The sequence below is a fragment of the Coturnix japonica genome, chromosome 2 (genome assembly GCF_054131305.1).
Source record: "Coturnix japonica strain WE chromosome 2, WE-NBRP24, whole genome shotgun sequence".
NCBI lineage: Eukaryota > Metazoa > Chordata > Aves > Galliformes > Phasianidae > Coturnix > Coturnix japonica.
In genome coordinates this window covers 71533457-71549416 of record NC_140664.1, presented here as the reverse complement: position 1 = coordinate 71549416, position 15960 = coordinate 71533457, and the positions used below count along the sequence as shown (strand labels likewise).

The window sequence follows — 15960 nt, the reverse complement described above, 5'->3', positions numbered from 1 at the left end:
TAAAGCTGCAGAAGAACTGCAGAATAAAACAGCCCAACATCACAAAATAGCTTTTTAAAGTCCTTTATTAATCTGAATATAAAAAGACAGAAGTCGCCTACAATATAGGACAAAAGCTCTTGCTTCATGAGGAAACCAAATTTTCTTTACAAAGTGAAAAAATAAATACCCTCTTAGAGTAAGGTTTATATGCTAATGTGTCATAAAAAAGTAGAGTTTTAATATTTTGACAAAAATGTCTGTGCAAAGAAACAGATGCATAAACACACGTTACTGCTACATTAAGGCAATATGAAAAGTATAGTCAGAAAGATTCAGTAAAGTGACAGTGTACTTTTCTAGCTTGGAATAAGCCAGTATTGCACCCAAACACGGTCTCTAGTTCCCTCTGTATCCTGGAGAATATACTAGGAAACCAGAGTCTCAAATGCCCAAACGGGAGGGGGAAGGTGGAGATTAAAAACGTTTTAGCAATTAATAACCAAGCCAATGAAGTCATTAACCAAAGAAAGCATTTAAAACTACATGTAACCATAATGGTACATGATTAACAGTTTGTTATCAATCCCCATCGATAAAGCCAACTTCAGGGCAGCTGACTGCAGCAGCTGCAATTACCATCCAAGCTGGATGTGGGAAACCTGGGAATACTTTGCCTAACTGAGAATCATGGATGAAGCCTCTTAACAGTGCTTCCATAGGGCATCATTACAAACTAAAAGGCTCTCCTGATCTACCCTCAGCACTTTGAAATTAACCAACTTGTTCTACCTTGAAAGGTAACGCTAACAGGATTTTCTATTTAAGAAAACTGAACACAGTTGCTTGATGAACCCTTGTATTTTTTTTTCCAGTGTTCTCCCCCCTCTAAAGCAATTGACTAAAAGCAGAAGCTACAAGCCACACTAAACTGATATTTGTAAAAGCTAGTTTTACTATTCAAATAAATGGAATGCCTGAACTTAAAAAAAAAAAAAGAGTTGGAAGAGTAAAATAAAAGGCTGCATTGCTCTTGCTGGGTCTAACAATGCATATACCTCATTTCTCCAGGGCTCCCTAGCTTTTTGGCAACACTGCCATGCTACAAACTTCCACATGATCTTCCCCTTCCAGTAACATAAATCAGTTAACAGCTTTGCTCTCAAGAGCTGCCTCAAACCATCCTGGGCATGCTGAGCGAAGAATATTTATGTTCAAAATGCAGTATTTTTGCTTCTGATCATGGATTGGTGCCAGAGTGATTGCTTTCTTCACAATCAATGGTTGCAATTCGTATTAGTGCAGTTGAAAGAGGACATGATGGGTTTGAAGTGTACACGCAGATCATATCACAGTCAGATTGAGAAGACTAGTGTGGGTTGGTAAATACACATGCTGGACATGCTCTACACGAGATCTGCAAACAGGACATGACTGTGAAGAAAAATAATTAAGACATTAGTTCATTTCATATATTTCAAACATTCCTACCTTCACTGGAGACTCTATTTACACAACAAACAGTACTTCACAATCTCCATATTTAAAGCAGGACATTGAGAAATGCTATAATCCTTAGTCTCATCACAGTGGAACTTGCACAGCTAAAGCTTATCTTTCAAACTCATCTGAACAAAGTGTTCTTTGAAACTAGCTCACTCAGTGCTATTTCAAAACTCGGTCTTACTAATATCAGTGTGTGCATATTAATCTAGGACTGTAAGTATTCAGAAAACCAAGCTTCCACACATTGAATTCATGCTTTAATGGCATTGTACTTACCTGTAACTGGGCAGCACAGGCCTTGCAGCACACTGTATGGCCACAGGGACAAAAGGTTGAATTGATTTCCTCTTCACAACACACCATACAAAGCATGGATTCCTTTAGCTTCCGTAACTTCTCTTGCAGAGCTTTTGTTTGTTGGCAGCTAAGACCCTCACAATTGTCACAGTTCATGCTACTCTCTGAAGACTTCAGGGGGGAACTTGGTGGGGTTTGGTCACTTCTCGAAACAAGATCCACAATGCCAGCATTATACAGAGCTCTTCTTGCATGATCATAAACTTCTTTTGAGGTTCTTTTTATGTCAAAGACATACTTTTTCCCAAGATTAATGTTTTCATTCAGGAACAGAGATGCGAGGTGGCCCTTCAAGTCTCGACTATATTGCATCATGACAGCACTAGTGACAGTGTCACATCTATAAAACAATAAGGCAAACATAAATTTGTTCAGTTGATACTAATAAGCATATCTAGAATTATTTTCCCTAAAGCTGAAATAGCATCACTGAAATTAAAACAAAAATCAGCCTGAACTGTTTAAGACTTGGTGTTGTTTTCTCTCCTATTTTACTTGATTTATTAGCCTCATTTTCACTAAGATTGTACTATATTGTGTTATTTTGCATTCCGATATCATAGTTAATAAGTTTTCCTCCTTAGATCATTGCCACTGCTCCGTTTGTTTCCTTGAGCCCAGCTCCCATTTCCCTACCTCTTTTCCCCTTTTCCCTTCCCATTTTGGAGTTGGGGGCCCATGGGCCTACTGCCCCCCATTAAGGGCATAGATTGATCTAGATAACTCTGAAACAACTAGCACTATATCACCTGAAGTAAATCAGGGTGAACACGCTACAGAGTATTAAATTAACACAGTTCATTTGCTAGAGTGCTTCAGCTAACCTAACCATAGATCAGTGATACAACTATACCTGCAGAAGCTTAAGACATTATCACCTTTCTAGACAGAGAATAAGAGAAAAACAGAACAAGGACTATAGCCTCAGAAGGCTTAAGGTCCAAGAATTTAAGCTTATGGGCAAATACTAGCTAAAATTCTGCTTAAATTACAATCACAAACTGCAAAGAACAGCAGAAATGACAAGCAAAGACTAGACAATCTTAACTGTCTGATAAGTTATTTAAGATTTTAATTGCCTAGAAAGAAGAATGCAAAATAAAAGTGCATGGTCAGATAATTAAGGAGAACAAGTTATGTTTGACATCATGCTCATAAAGCAAGTAGTGGTTAGCTGCTAAGTAGCTGCAGCAGTTAAAAAGGCAACCAGTTGATGTTAATTACTCTCACTCTATTAAATTGATCTGATAAGAGAAGCTGGACAGGTCTTCTCCATCTTCCTCTGCTGAAGTTCAATTCTTCTCTTTAATTATTGAGATTGATACGCAGTAGTTAATTTAGTGAAGAAACATCACTAAATGTCTCTGATGGTGACCTCCACTGACCAGTGTTGGACCTCACATAGAAGTGAGAATTAGTTTCAAAAAGAATCAGCCATCAGAAATTGATGATAGCAGCTCCGCTGAAAGAACAGAAGGATAAAGACAACTGATGGCTCCTGGCATGAAACAGAATCTGAAGTACATAAGCAGAGTCAAGAGGAGATGTAGGAAGATTGTAGGAACTGTAGGAAGAGAACTTCTGGCAACAAGAAAAGCCTAATAAAGGAGAAACAAGCACACATCAAGGACATATGCTTGAGCTACAGCTTCATGTTTGGAAAAACAAGTTCTCCTCTGCTCCTTTGCTCTCACCTTGGCTTGTACACAAGGTATCATGGAATAAAGAAAACAGCAAGTTTCTAGACACTAGAAGACACAAAGACACTATGATTCATAGCAGAGTACTAAAACCTTTTTTTGTTTTAATACTCCCATACCATAAAATGGAAAGGAACAAAAACCTATTCATATTCTGGCCTTGAGGGAAGAGTGAAGTTGACTCAAATGGCAGCACTGACCTGTAAAATGCATGGGTCTCTGTAATTGCTCTGTAGAGTCCACTTGCTGCCCTTGTACTGATCATCTTAAACAGCAGAACAACACTGTTACCAGACTCCTTAGTAACAGTCAAGTACACATTCTTCCCAGACTGAGTCGCCATTTGAACAACAGGATAAGCAATCCTAAGGAAAAAAATAGTGTTATGTAGACTAAAAAGGGCATTTCCCACAACCTAAAAGCGCACTTTCACAAGTTAGCACGACTTCTCACCATTGCCTGTAACACTGAAGACACTGATTCAAACATACATAAAACTAAGAAGTATCAAGACTAGGAGTCTTGGTAAGCAGGTCACTACTACCCTCATAGCCTACACTGCAATAGCTCCTTTCAGTAATTCAGAGCAGTTTTGTTGGTTTTACATAAGAACCAGAGGAACACTCAGTAGTTCTCAATAATGAAAAACAATTCCACAAATCACATACCTGTTGATAGGACTGAAGTCCTCTTTACAGATGGATATGCCTTCAGGTCCAACACCGATAAGGAGCTTTTGCCCTTCACTGTCCCTAACAGAGTGCCACTCTACCCCATAGTTCTCCAGTGTTGTCACAATCTGTAGAATCTGGTATTCAGCAGAAGCTTGACTTAAACCTTCCAGATCCTTGTGCTTTGCAATAATGCTGTTGGTGAAAAGATGAAGGATAGATGAAATAACTTAAGTACATGCTGTTACTGTTAGCAGGTGGGTGTAACATGGGTTTTGAATGACCTAGTTAAACAGATTACTCTTTTGGGTCTGAAACAACTGGAAATCTATAGCAGATAAAACAAGTCAGATATTTAATAGAAAACTTCTAAAACATTCTGAGAATATTTAAGAGACAATACTACAATTTGCTTAAAAACCATAAAAGCTAAACGTGACCAAGACACTCTTTTTTAAGCTACCCTTTTTCCTAAGCATTTTGGTCCCATGAGATATGCTATGACATCAGCAGCTTAGGGCACAACAAAAGTTTTATGCTTTTGGCCTTCATAATATTGCATTATTTTATTTCTACTTTTTATTTTTTTTTTACCTCTCCAGAATAGTAGTGGTGAGTTCTTTTGCACATAGCTCTTCGTAATTGTACTTGGCAGTGTTCTGGTTATAATCTCCAAACTTCATCTGAGCCAACAACGCACTAAGTTCAATTGCATGCTCTGAAGAACACTGAAGATTACCAGCCAAAAGATCTTCTTTTATATGCAAGAAAAACATATGCCTGCAATGAAATCAGAAATGTTTGCTTACCCTAGATGTTACAGCATGTTTGGTAATCAAAATAGGTATCAAATACACATCAAATGCAATTGGTGATTAAGAATTTCCAGTGAGTATAACAAACATTCTGGCACAGTGGAAAGGGGCCCAACCATCTTGCTATGCTCTTAAAGATGAGAGTACAAGACAGTGTCTAAAAGCATTATTAAAAGAAGCTATCACTTCAACATCAGTCTTAACAGAAGCTGCTTAAGCTTTTAAGGCCACTTATTAACTTCATTAAGTAAAATACCAATGAGGCACATAGGTTGATTTCCAGTGATTGTTTTACTTACAAATGACAGAAGAAAATTTGTGAAGAGCAGCTCAAACAGCACATGTAACTTTACCACACGAGAGAATGTACTTCCTCTACACAGATGAAATGGTTCTGCCACCAATTAAAGACAGCACTTTTGCCAGGAGCACGAATAAGAGTGTAACTTGGCATCTAGGCCAGTTTAACATGAGCTGGAAAATTCACAAAGCTGCTCTTAATTCCCTAATAGGCCAGTTAGACAAACCAAATTCTCTACCATCACTAACAGCAGCTTGTTAATTCCCACTGTAGTCTACCTTAACCTCTGCAAATTCATCTGTATCTTCCTTCAGGGAAGGAAATATACCTTTTCTTTCCACTTTTTCTTAACATTCAGCATGTTTATAGATGCCAGCTGCAGCAGTAATTACATTTCACTAAGAAAGCATTCAATAGATCAAGTCTAGTACCCGCAGGGATATATCATAGCTTCTACCATGACAAGACATTTTCATTTTACTGCCTTCTCTAAAATTAAATGCAATCTACTTTTTAAAGAAGTTACGTTGAATCACTGAAGTTCAAATGCTGGTTAGCGATTAGCTTTCCTTCCAAAAGCAACTCTTGATGTCACATGCAACTCCTCTTACAACACACTTTAGTTTCACAGGGCTACCTTCCCAGCATGACCCATATCTTGCTAAACATGTGTTCATTCTTTGTTCTATGAGAGTCTCTGTCCCTCTGGTTTGAGCCATAGAAAGGCATAGCTGGGGATTTTAAAGTGGATGGCTGGGTTGTACACGCTGCTTTCAAAGCTTTATTCATAAATCCATAAATCCAATTAATTACTAAAGAGTTGTGGCCAAAATAAACCCAAACTGTAGCATTCCCTTGATCCCAATCAACACTCCCTAAAACAAACGGCTTTTCCATGCACTTCTGATCCCGTTAGTATGAAAGCAGGTTTTCTAGTGCTTATAACTACATACTAATTACACCTACATTATTTCAAAGAAGAAGCTGTCAATTTTATTCTCATTAGCTGACATGTTTTCAGCTGCCACACCTAAATACTTGTATCTTCATTCTGTGTACTTCACATACGTGACAGCACTGACTAGACAAGGAAAAGCCGACGTTCTGCTCTGGCAGGGAGGCCTTATTGACATCAAGGAGGAGAACTGAAGAAACAAAAGATGGCTCCTGCATATATAGACACAGATACAGTGCTGGTGCTTTTCTTTTTTGGACCTGAAATGCATCACAGGAAGGAAAAGCATCTGTGAATTGAAAGAATGAGGGCTGCGAATGTTTTATACATCTGAAAAAGCAATTCTAATGAGTGTTGTCTTCCCATCAAGCATTTTAAGATCACGCTTACCCAAAAATACATTAATATCCACTGCAAAAATCAACACCCTTCAAGGTTAAAAACATTACACCAGTCAGTTTCTGCGACTATAAAAAGATGTTTCTTTTTATACACTACTATAACCTTTCTTTATCTTCAAACAGAATGGCAACAGAATGTGCTTTTACTGCTGAATACACTCCAGCAAAATAAGAATCAGGAGCCCTGAGGCAGTTAGACATCTAACCCTGTGAAGCCTAAAGGGCCCAACAGGTCATCTTTGCTTCTGTCTCTTCACCACTCACCACTTCACTCGTATGTGGTACATAAGTATTTATTACCAACTAAAAGTTTAAGAAATAACTGTAAGGAAAGGCATTTTTTCCCCTCTCCTTCCCCTTAATATTCTTTTAGTACATCCTGCCACTTTGGTGCAACTCCTGCCAAAGTTCCACTTAACCTTTAGCTCTCCTTAGAAAACAGGCCTTCACAACTCAGACCCACATCCATTTCTTACTGCAGCTGCTAGTCACCTTAACACTCACCAGACATACTGGGGCATCTCACAACTAAAGATAGCCTTAAAAACAAACAGAACCTTCCTCTGCAGTGACAAAGTCACAAATAAGCTGCATTCTGTATGTGACAGCATTTGTACAAGAGTCTGTGCAGCTTAAAAGAACATTAGCTCCACCCCCCACACACCTCAGGCCATCTAGATGTTCCTCTATGTTTAATTATAGAGTACCTTCCTCAAATTTCTACTTGGAAATATAGGAAAAGCAGTATCAAAGTTAAAATACAATTACACGCTTTCCTCAGGCACTGGTTTACATGGGTGATCAGCCCATCATGATACTGCCCTATAACTTTCCATACTATTTGAGTTCCATGAGAATATTAAAGCATTTTAATGCATAGCAGTGATTAAAGTACTTGCTAGTTGCACGTAAGCTATTTGATACTGAATATATTTAGACATAAGCCTCAAACCACGTACCAAATCAAGTGGTTCCCCCCCCCCCCCCTCAGAAAGAACTGATGCAGGCTGACTGGATGGACTGTTACTACCCCAAAACATGTCAGTTCTTCACTGCAGTGACATTGCTAAGGAAAAAAAGTTAAAAATCAGCCTCTCAAATGAGTTGGATTAGAACCAAGGACCACACAGAATGAGGGCTATGAAAAGGGTCTGCAATAAAAGATTCGTATCTCTTCCATAAGAACTTACTGAAGATAATTATAGGTTAGGACTCAAAACTCTGCAGTGAAAATTTGGCTCCTAGTACAGCTTTTCCTGTTGTTTAAACCAAAGGAAAACAGCGCGAATAGAGATAAGTCCACATACAAAGATAAGTTCTAAACTCAGCCGACAGCTGAAGAAGCGCCAGAACTCAATCCTTCACCAATGAATGCGCCCGTACGGCTCATAGCCCCCAGATTTATTTCTGCTTTTGCACTATGATCCAAACACGGACTTTGGCTCCCGAAGGCCGAGGCTCTACCGGGCCCCTCTCTCTGCCCAGAGACCGAGGAGCCGAGCACCAATGGGGAACCAAGTACCGACATCGGCCCGGCCCAGCGCCGGGGCCGCCCATCCGCTCGGGTTACTCGCGTTCACCGCCCCTGATTGCCCGGGCCCCGCTCACTCCAGCAAACCCCGAAGCATCATCGTTCCTCGGCTTTCCAGCTGCTCAACACTTGACCCGTGCCAAAGTGTAAGTAGGGGAAAGTTTCTTCCCCCTACGCGTCTCACAAAGCACTCAGCAAAGGCACCGTGTTGCCACAGCGGTCAAAGAGACAATGACAGCCTCGCGTTTGGCTTCCTTGCGTATTAAAAAATGCATGAGGCTGCAGTCTTCCACTGGGCTGCACAGTGATGAAAGATAACAGGAGAAAGGGCTGATGTTCAGCAGCCAGATCAGCTGCCTATAAGGCAAGTCAGCTTCAGAGGCAGAACATAAGGATGAGACTTCCCCAGCTTCCCTCATGCAAGAATGAGAGCATAACAGTGCTAGGAACACCGTCCTTGTATAGCAGCTGTGGATGTAACTATGCTACAGGAAACCAAGAGCATCCATTGCTGTCTTTGTTAACCAGAACACTGACTTTGCAAGAAAAGGCAAGAAACAAAGTGTTGGTTGTAGCTGTAAGGCTCATTTTAACTCTCTTCTATGATACACCCACCAATTCACTGACAGGTTCAACACGTTTTTACCTTTTCCTTCATCCTACCCAAATTTAAACTAAACTAGGGGTGCACAGCTAAATCCTTTAGCAGACCTGAGAAGGAATAGCAAATTTAATGCACCTCAGTGCCAGCACTACAGAAATACACACTAACCACAACCACCATGGAGCTCTAGATCTGCCACATGCAGGCAGCTAAAATGCAGCCAACGCAAACTATTTTGCAACGTGGATTTAATTATTAATGCAAGCGCTTTTAGCACAGATACTCAGTATGTGGACTGAACAGCTGACTTTGATTTAGCATTTCATGTCATTATCTTGCAAGTGCGAATGCTCCTAAGGCCCCAGATAAGCAGTTTCTCTCCAAATCATCAATTCATTTTCACCATGGCCTCATTTTAATAGAGCTCTCATTGACTGAGTCTCAGTGTTAGACGTGTTTGTTAAAATACTTTCAAACAGCCTTAATTCACACATAAAAGAGAACTCATCCCACCTGCAACCTCTTAAAGTCATCTTTATAGTGGAACACACTCATGACTTTGATGTATGTACATACAAGTTATTTTGCAGTCTAGCTACAAAACCTGCCTTTTAGGCCCTTGGGGTGTGTTTCACCACTTCAAGCTCTGTTAGTAGCTTACACAACCTGCCAAGACTTGCACTGATGGTGTTGAAGGTAAGAAGACAGGTGTCTGCAAGAGCCATATAAAGCAGAACAAGCTCTCAGCAGCAACAGCAAAACACCAATCACAGCTGCACTTTGTTTCCTCAGATTCACAATGGCTTTGCCTGAGTGAGGAGCTGCATCCAACAACATACACAGCAATTTCATCTGCCTCATCAGGAATGAGACCCTGTTGCTTCTTTGGTTCTACATAAAAATCCTTTATTTCCTCCTTTCTTCACTTAATCTCATTGAGAATGTTTAAGACTCTCTCTCTCTCTCTCTCTCTCTCTCTATATATATATATGCATTTTGAAGAAAAGTATTCAGTAAGAGCCCAAAGACATCCTGGATTTGTTGGACTATATTTGCCCAACTGAATCTATTATGCCAGATAAAGTCATACAAACAGCATTCAGACAACTTCAAACAGATTGGGCAATAACCACTCCCCAAAGCCTCACCCCTATACATTAGGGAAGGAAAAACTCAAGACGTCCCTTCCTATGAAATACACACCAAATCAAGAGCTAGTTTATGACCGAATTAATTACACAAACATGCTGTGCAGAACAAGGGCGTCATGTCTGTGGTCTTAATTCTGATAGTACAAAGTAAAAGTGGATAATCATAGAATTACCCAGGTTGGAAAAGACCTTGTAGATCATCAAGTCCAACTGTAGCCTAACCAGAACCTTAACTCTAAAAACCCTACACTAAATTGTATTCCCGAGCACCACATCCAAATGGCTCTTAAACACAACCAGGGATGGCGATTCAACCACCTCCCTGGGGAGCCTACTCCAGTACCTAACTAACTCATTCTACTAAATGAAGACATTTTGGCACTACCAGCCAGACACTAGATTTCCATCTGCCCCATTTACTACCTAAAACAAAAAACATTAGTTGAGAAATCAGTATTAAACTTATGTACCCAGCTTTCCTTAAAGAGAAAGCAATTGGAGATCAAGCGGTAAGGCGGTAATCAAATTCAAGGAGTGAAAGCAAGCACACCTCACTAATCTTAGCAGTCCAAACCTTAAGGCTGGGTAGCAGTATAACAATTTAGTTACTAGGACAGGCTACAGAAGCCCAACAGCTGTTTCTTTTGTAGCCTCACAGGGCCTGTAGCTGTTTGAAAGTTACTGTAACATGATACCAGACAAAAAGGAATTCAGCAAGTTTTTGCTCTGTGGGAGGAATTGTTTCCTGCCTTAGAACGACCTACAGTAACACCACTGAGCTGGGGTTACTATCGGACACACATTTGCCATCTAAATAAGTTGTTACTGTTAGCTCAGCTTCTTCCAGCACCAGTTTCTCACGGAATTAACTACATACATTACTGCTAGCTACTCACACCATTACTTTTTCTTTCTAAAAAGTGAACAACACGTCTAAATAGTGGATTTAAACTGACTTCAACAGGGAATATCAGAAGACAGAAGAAATAGAGCCTCCACATAATCATTTTCACAAGTTAACAAAGCCGAGAACAAAATTAGCTTTGCTTACAGCGTTCTTTACCTTACCTTGTCTGTTCTTGTAAGATAAGATGCGGCTCTACAAAGAACTTGACTCTTAATTTAAACCGATAAGGAGCTAAACCATCCATCTGCTGGGAAATCCTGTTCCTCAGATTCAGCCATAGATTCTCCCCTTTGCTGCCAGTGAACTGCAGTCCGAAATAATCGACTTCTATGATCCCCAACCTTCTGCAAACCTGAAAGAAAGAGGTCGTTTATAAGGCACGAACGACACGATTAGACAAAGATACCCCGGCTCAAGTGTGAGCAGCTTGAAACGAGAGAGAAACCCTGTTTGCAAGCATCTTTATATGAGCAGATTTCCAAAGAGCGGCGTGCAAAGCGCTACGTAAACAAGCTGGCAACGTCCCCACTAGCCGACAACAACACGGACTTTATGACCCCCCGGGGGGGACAGGCTCAGCTTCACCCAGACACCACGCACAGACGGGGCGGCTCTTCCCGCAGCCCCAGCTACCGCGGGCCCCACCCGGGCGGCCTCGCAGCGGCCCGACGGGTCCTTCCATGCCCCCCCATCCCTCGGGTTTGGGGGGGAGGTTGAGATGGGGCCGCAGCAGCGAGGCCGAGGCCTCCCCAGCCCCCCTCTCACCCCCTTGTTGGCCCGCCCTTCCCAAACAAGTGAAGGAGAAAGGCGATAACCAGCGCCGGGCCGGAGAGCGGCAAGGAGAGGGATGCGGCAACCCCCGCATCCAACATGGAAGGGAGGGGGGGGGGGTAAAGAAAGGGAGAAAATAATGGGGTTGGGGGGGGGGAGACCGCCACCCGCCCCACTGGGGACGCCCCTCACCTGGTTGAGGCAGTCCTCGCCGTTGGCTTTCGCCTCTACCTCCACCTCCATCACCACCGCGTCCGGCCTGGTCACATAACACAGCATGGTTGGGGTCGGCCAGAGCTGCCACTGCACCGCACCGAACGGCTGCCAATGCCGGCACTGACGGGGAAGGGCGCTGTGCTTGCGGGCTGCGCCTCGCGCCGCCCACACCCGCACACCAACACAACGCAACCACTATCCACGCTCCGCTGCCGCCGCTCCCTCCTTATATACCCTCTGCCTCCCCCCTGCGCGGCACCTGCGGACCAATCGCGAGGCTCCGCTCTCCGCTGCGGGTCGCTCGGCCGCCAATCAGCGCAGCCGTCTTCTGGAGAACGGCTGCGGTTGATGTGGGGGGGCTGTAGGGCGCCCCCTGCCGGCCTGGGGGTGTGGTGAGGAAGGACGGGATGAGGATGGGGAAAGGGCAGGTTGGGTTTGGGAAAAAACAGTTCCTTTGAAGGGAATTTATGACAGGGGGATGAGCCACCAACACAGAACACCGAATATTTTGCCTTTTCCACTTGTTTCTTAGTTTATTTTGGAGTGGGGGCAGGAAAAGTTTGTTTTATTTCTGTTTTCTTGCACAGATGCAGCAGGAAGGTGAAGAAATCCTGATAACAGGATGTTGGTTTTACCCAGCACCAAACAGTGATGGCCAGCTTTCAGCTAACAGGCATTCCTTACGCATCCATGCCACTCATGCACCACAAACTGGCTCTCCTTGTTCTCTGTATAGGGCTGGCTCCCCTCCTAGAGGCCTCGTTTTCTGCATACATCAGCATTCCTCCTGTGTTTTCTTCTTGTCTAACCTAACGCGGATGAAGGTGTTCTTATTATGTCTGTAGGAGCACTATCCTGCTTTGAAATCTAAGCCTAAAGCCACCAAAATAGCTTGTAGCACTAGATCGCATAAGTTGGTTAAGCCCTGTGCAAAACAAGCATTTTCAAGCGTGGCAGCTGGATGCTGCTGTCACAGAAATGTGTTCTTTTCTGCAGGCCCTCTGTGATGTTTTATTCATGCTGCAAGGAGACAGGAAAGTACCGCGTCCTATACTAACATACAAGGGAGAGCTCTGGCATTAAGAGTGCTTTGCAGCCTGTTAGGCTCTGCCTGAATGAAAAGCCCAAAGCCTCTTTCAGTCCCACTTAGGCTCTTTGATGGGTCAGTACCACTCATAGAGGCACACTGACAGATGCATGCTCACCTCTGGAGTATGGTAGAAGAGCATTGCTCAACAGCATGCCATCTTGGTGCCATACGTCATGACATACTTAGTGCTGCACTATAGCAATGCCTCCAGAATGGATCAATCTTTCACTACAGTAGTGAGTTGTGTATAAATTGCCCAGGTGTAATCCCTGTACAAGGTTCTTTTTTGGTCACACCCTATTTCACACAGTAGGTACTGTTTGTAGTGCCTCCTTGTCTGTCATTTCTGTGGACAACCTGTGAGAAAGCAATTGTGTGGAAAAGATAAGTTCCAGACCTTTGAACTTAGAGCCTTACACAGCAGTATTTGCTCTTGTTGCCAATAAAGTCTAATATCTCTCCTTGTTTCTCTCACAAGGAAGTTGCCTCCAGGCTGTTGCCTGGATGCTCAATCTCATGAGGAGTCCAGTAGCATAGTTACGATCTTTCTATCCAGAGGCTTAAACATGTTCTCTAAAATCCTTTCCTGCACTGCTTGTTGCCCATGGTACTGACTCCTGTCAAATCTACTTCACTGCTACTGAATATCAAGTTTGTAATCTCACTCCCTGTAATAATCAAAACCAGTCTGAGGATGTTGCCTTTCTCTTCCCTACTCTTGCATTTTATGTTTGTGTTCTTCTTGTTCTGATTTAGTGCCAGCTCATTCATTGTGCCTTAAATAAAAGATATGATGCAGATTTAAATAAGTATGGGCTATGACAGATTGGTAGGCTGCCCCAGACCCATTCTAGAGCCACCAAGGGCCCACCTCCACACACCCAGAGGACCACAGAGGTATGAGGGGAGGTGGGAATGCAAATTAAGGACTTGTTGTTGCTCAGTGCCTGTAACATGCCCAGCTATGTGTATATGTGCTGGTATGGGTGTATATGTGTGCTCTGTGTGCGTGTGTCTACTACAAATGCATTTTCAGCCTCGCTACTGGTTGGATCTGGAAGCACAGAGCAGCAGTAACCTTGCTGCTTGCAGGCTGATGGATTCAGTACGATGTATTTTCCCCTAACATAAATCCGGAGAGAAAAGCACTGGAAAGCACATACTGCGCCATTACTACTTTCGTTCTGCTTTCTTTCTTTTTTTTTTTTTTATTATTTTTTCTGACCGTCTCTCTGCATTCTGCCTCAAACTGGGTAACCTAGGACTAGATCAGCATAAATGCATTTCAGAATGATTTGAATTGGAGCTGAGGGGGATCACATGATTGCAGTCACCTTTCCACCATCTACTCCCTGGGTGAAATCTCTTTGTGCATGAGCACAACCGCAGTGTCTAGATTCCTTCTTGTCACTGTCAGGGCTGCTGGTCATGCTGCGAATACACATCACTCACATGGCTGATGAACTGATGGCTGAGCAGTGTGGAGGGAAGCATAAAATCGAGGAGCTGCTCTGACACCAGCGGCTGCTTAAGGGAGACACTTATCCATCCATAAACACACATTTTCTTTTACTAAATGAAAAATCCTGTTAGTGTTCTCCCAAATATCATGCCTTTGTCCTAACTCCTCTGCTTTATACCTTCCTCCAATGCTTGACTAGCTTCTATAGCCAAAAAAGCCTGCTAGTGATTGACATGCTTCCCACTGTGCTAGTTCTCTATTACCAACATAGCAAACACAGACTAATGTGCTAAGATTGTCCATGAGTTTTCTGTTTTAAGCATCTGGTGATCATACCCAAGACTCTCATTATGCAAGGGGGAAAAAAAATACTAGGGATGTCAGTTCATTCTTAAGAACATAAAAACAATCCCACCAGATCAGACCAAAGGTCAGCAAAGCACCAAATCCTATTCCTTGCAGATTCATTTCAGTGGTAGACTGCAGGATGAACAAGCAAGAAGGGCTTGTGGATGCTTATATACTACAAAGGCTAATACACAATGCTGTAGTGAAGAGTATAAGAAGAAAGTCATATTTTTACTCCCTAGAATCCTCTCTCAGCTTTCACTGACTTGCAGCTCCAGAGCTTCTAGGTAAATACATTTGTGGAGTAGAATTGCATCTTGTACTCAAAACCCCTTCTGGTTTTGGGCTCATCACAGAAACTTTCTTCTGGTTGTTGGGATGTGTATCAGCTGCTCATGAAATCTATTAACTCAATTTCATAACCTATTTATTTATAATGGATAGCAAAAACGAATCCCTCCATTTCTGCACTTATTCAGAAACTCTCAGCATCAAATCTCCATTGAACGTGAGCTTGTTTTCCAGGTCATCAATTCAATTTCTGAGCATTTTACTTCCTTTAGTGCTCCTGGAATGGAATAATCATTGATTATTTTCAAGTTGTTAAAATGTGCTCTCACGGACTAGAATCAAAGCTTTCAGAAGAAATTCTCACTCATATTTATTCCTGCTGCTGCCCCTATAAACTCACATACTTGTTTCCTCTTCAGCACACCAGAACTGCCAGGACAATGAGAAAAACTGCTTGGAATTTAAATAGAATAAAATATCAAAAAAGAATTGGTATAATAGCTATTTCTGTATGTGTCAAGTATTCAATAACCACAATTAAAAAGAAAATTACAGGTATCTAGGAAGCCATTACATTGCCTTAATTATAAAAGTCAGATCCACAAAATACACACACACACACACGGACACACATATATATAAGGTTGTATTTTATTCTCCACTACAGAGCTTGCAAATACTGATTTTGTTAATCATATGGAGTAAGTGTTGTGTTTTTGCCCTTATCATGGAATCATCGAATAACAAGTTTGGAGAGGATCTACAAGATCATCTAGTCCAACCATCCTCCCATTACCATTGCTACAACAAACCACTAAACCGCGTCTTGTAGCTCCACATCCAGACACCCCTTGAACACCTCCAAGGATAGCGACTCCACCACCTCCCTGGGCAGCCATTCCAG

General features: G+C 42.1%; 1 protein-coding gene across 1 annotated transcript; it reads right to left on the bottom strand.

Annotated features, from left to right (window-relative positions):
* Positions 1 to 47: 47 nt before the first annotated feature.
* MYLIP (myosin regulatory light chain interacting protein) lies at positions 48 to 12068 on the bottom strand. Its single transcript, XM_015854722.3, has 7 exons — positions 11842 to 12068; positions 11040 to 11230; positions 4808 to 4993; positions 4211 to 4408; positions 3743 to 3907; positions 1762 to 2182; positions 48 to 1413 (listed from the first exon to the last, which is right to left on the bottom strand). Exons 1-7 carry the CDS (start codon positions 11926 to 11928, stop codon positions 1324 to 1326), a joined length of 1338 nt encoding a protein of 445 aa, XP_015710208.1. The 5' UTR covers positions 11929 to 12068; the 3' UTR covers positions 48 to 1323.
* Positions 12069 to 15960: the final 3892 nt, after the last annotated feature.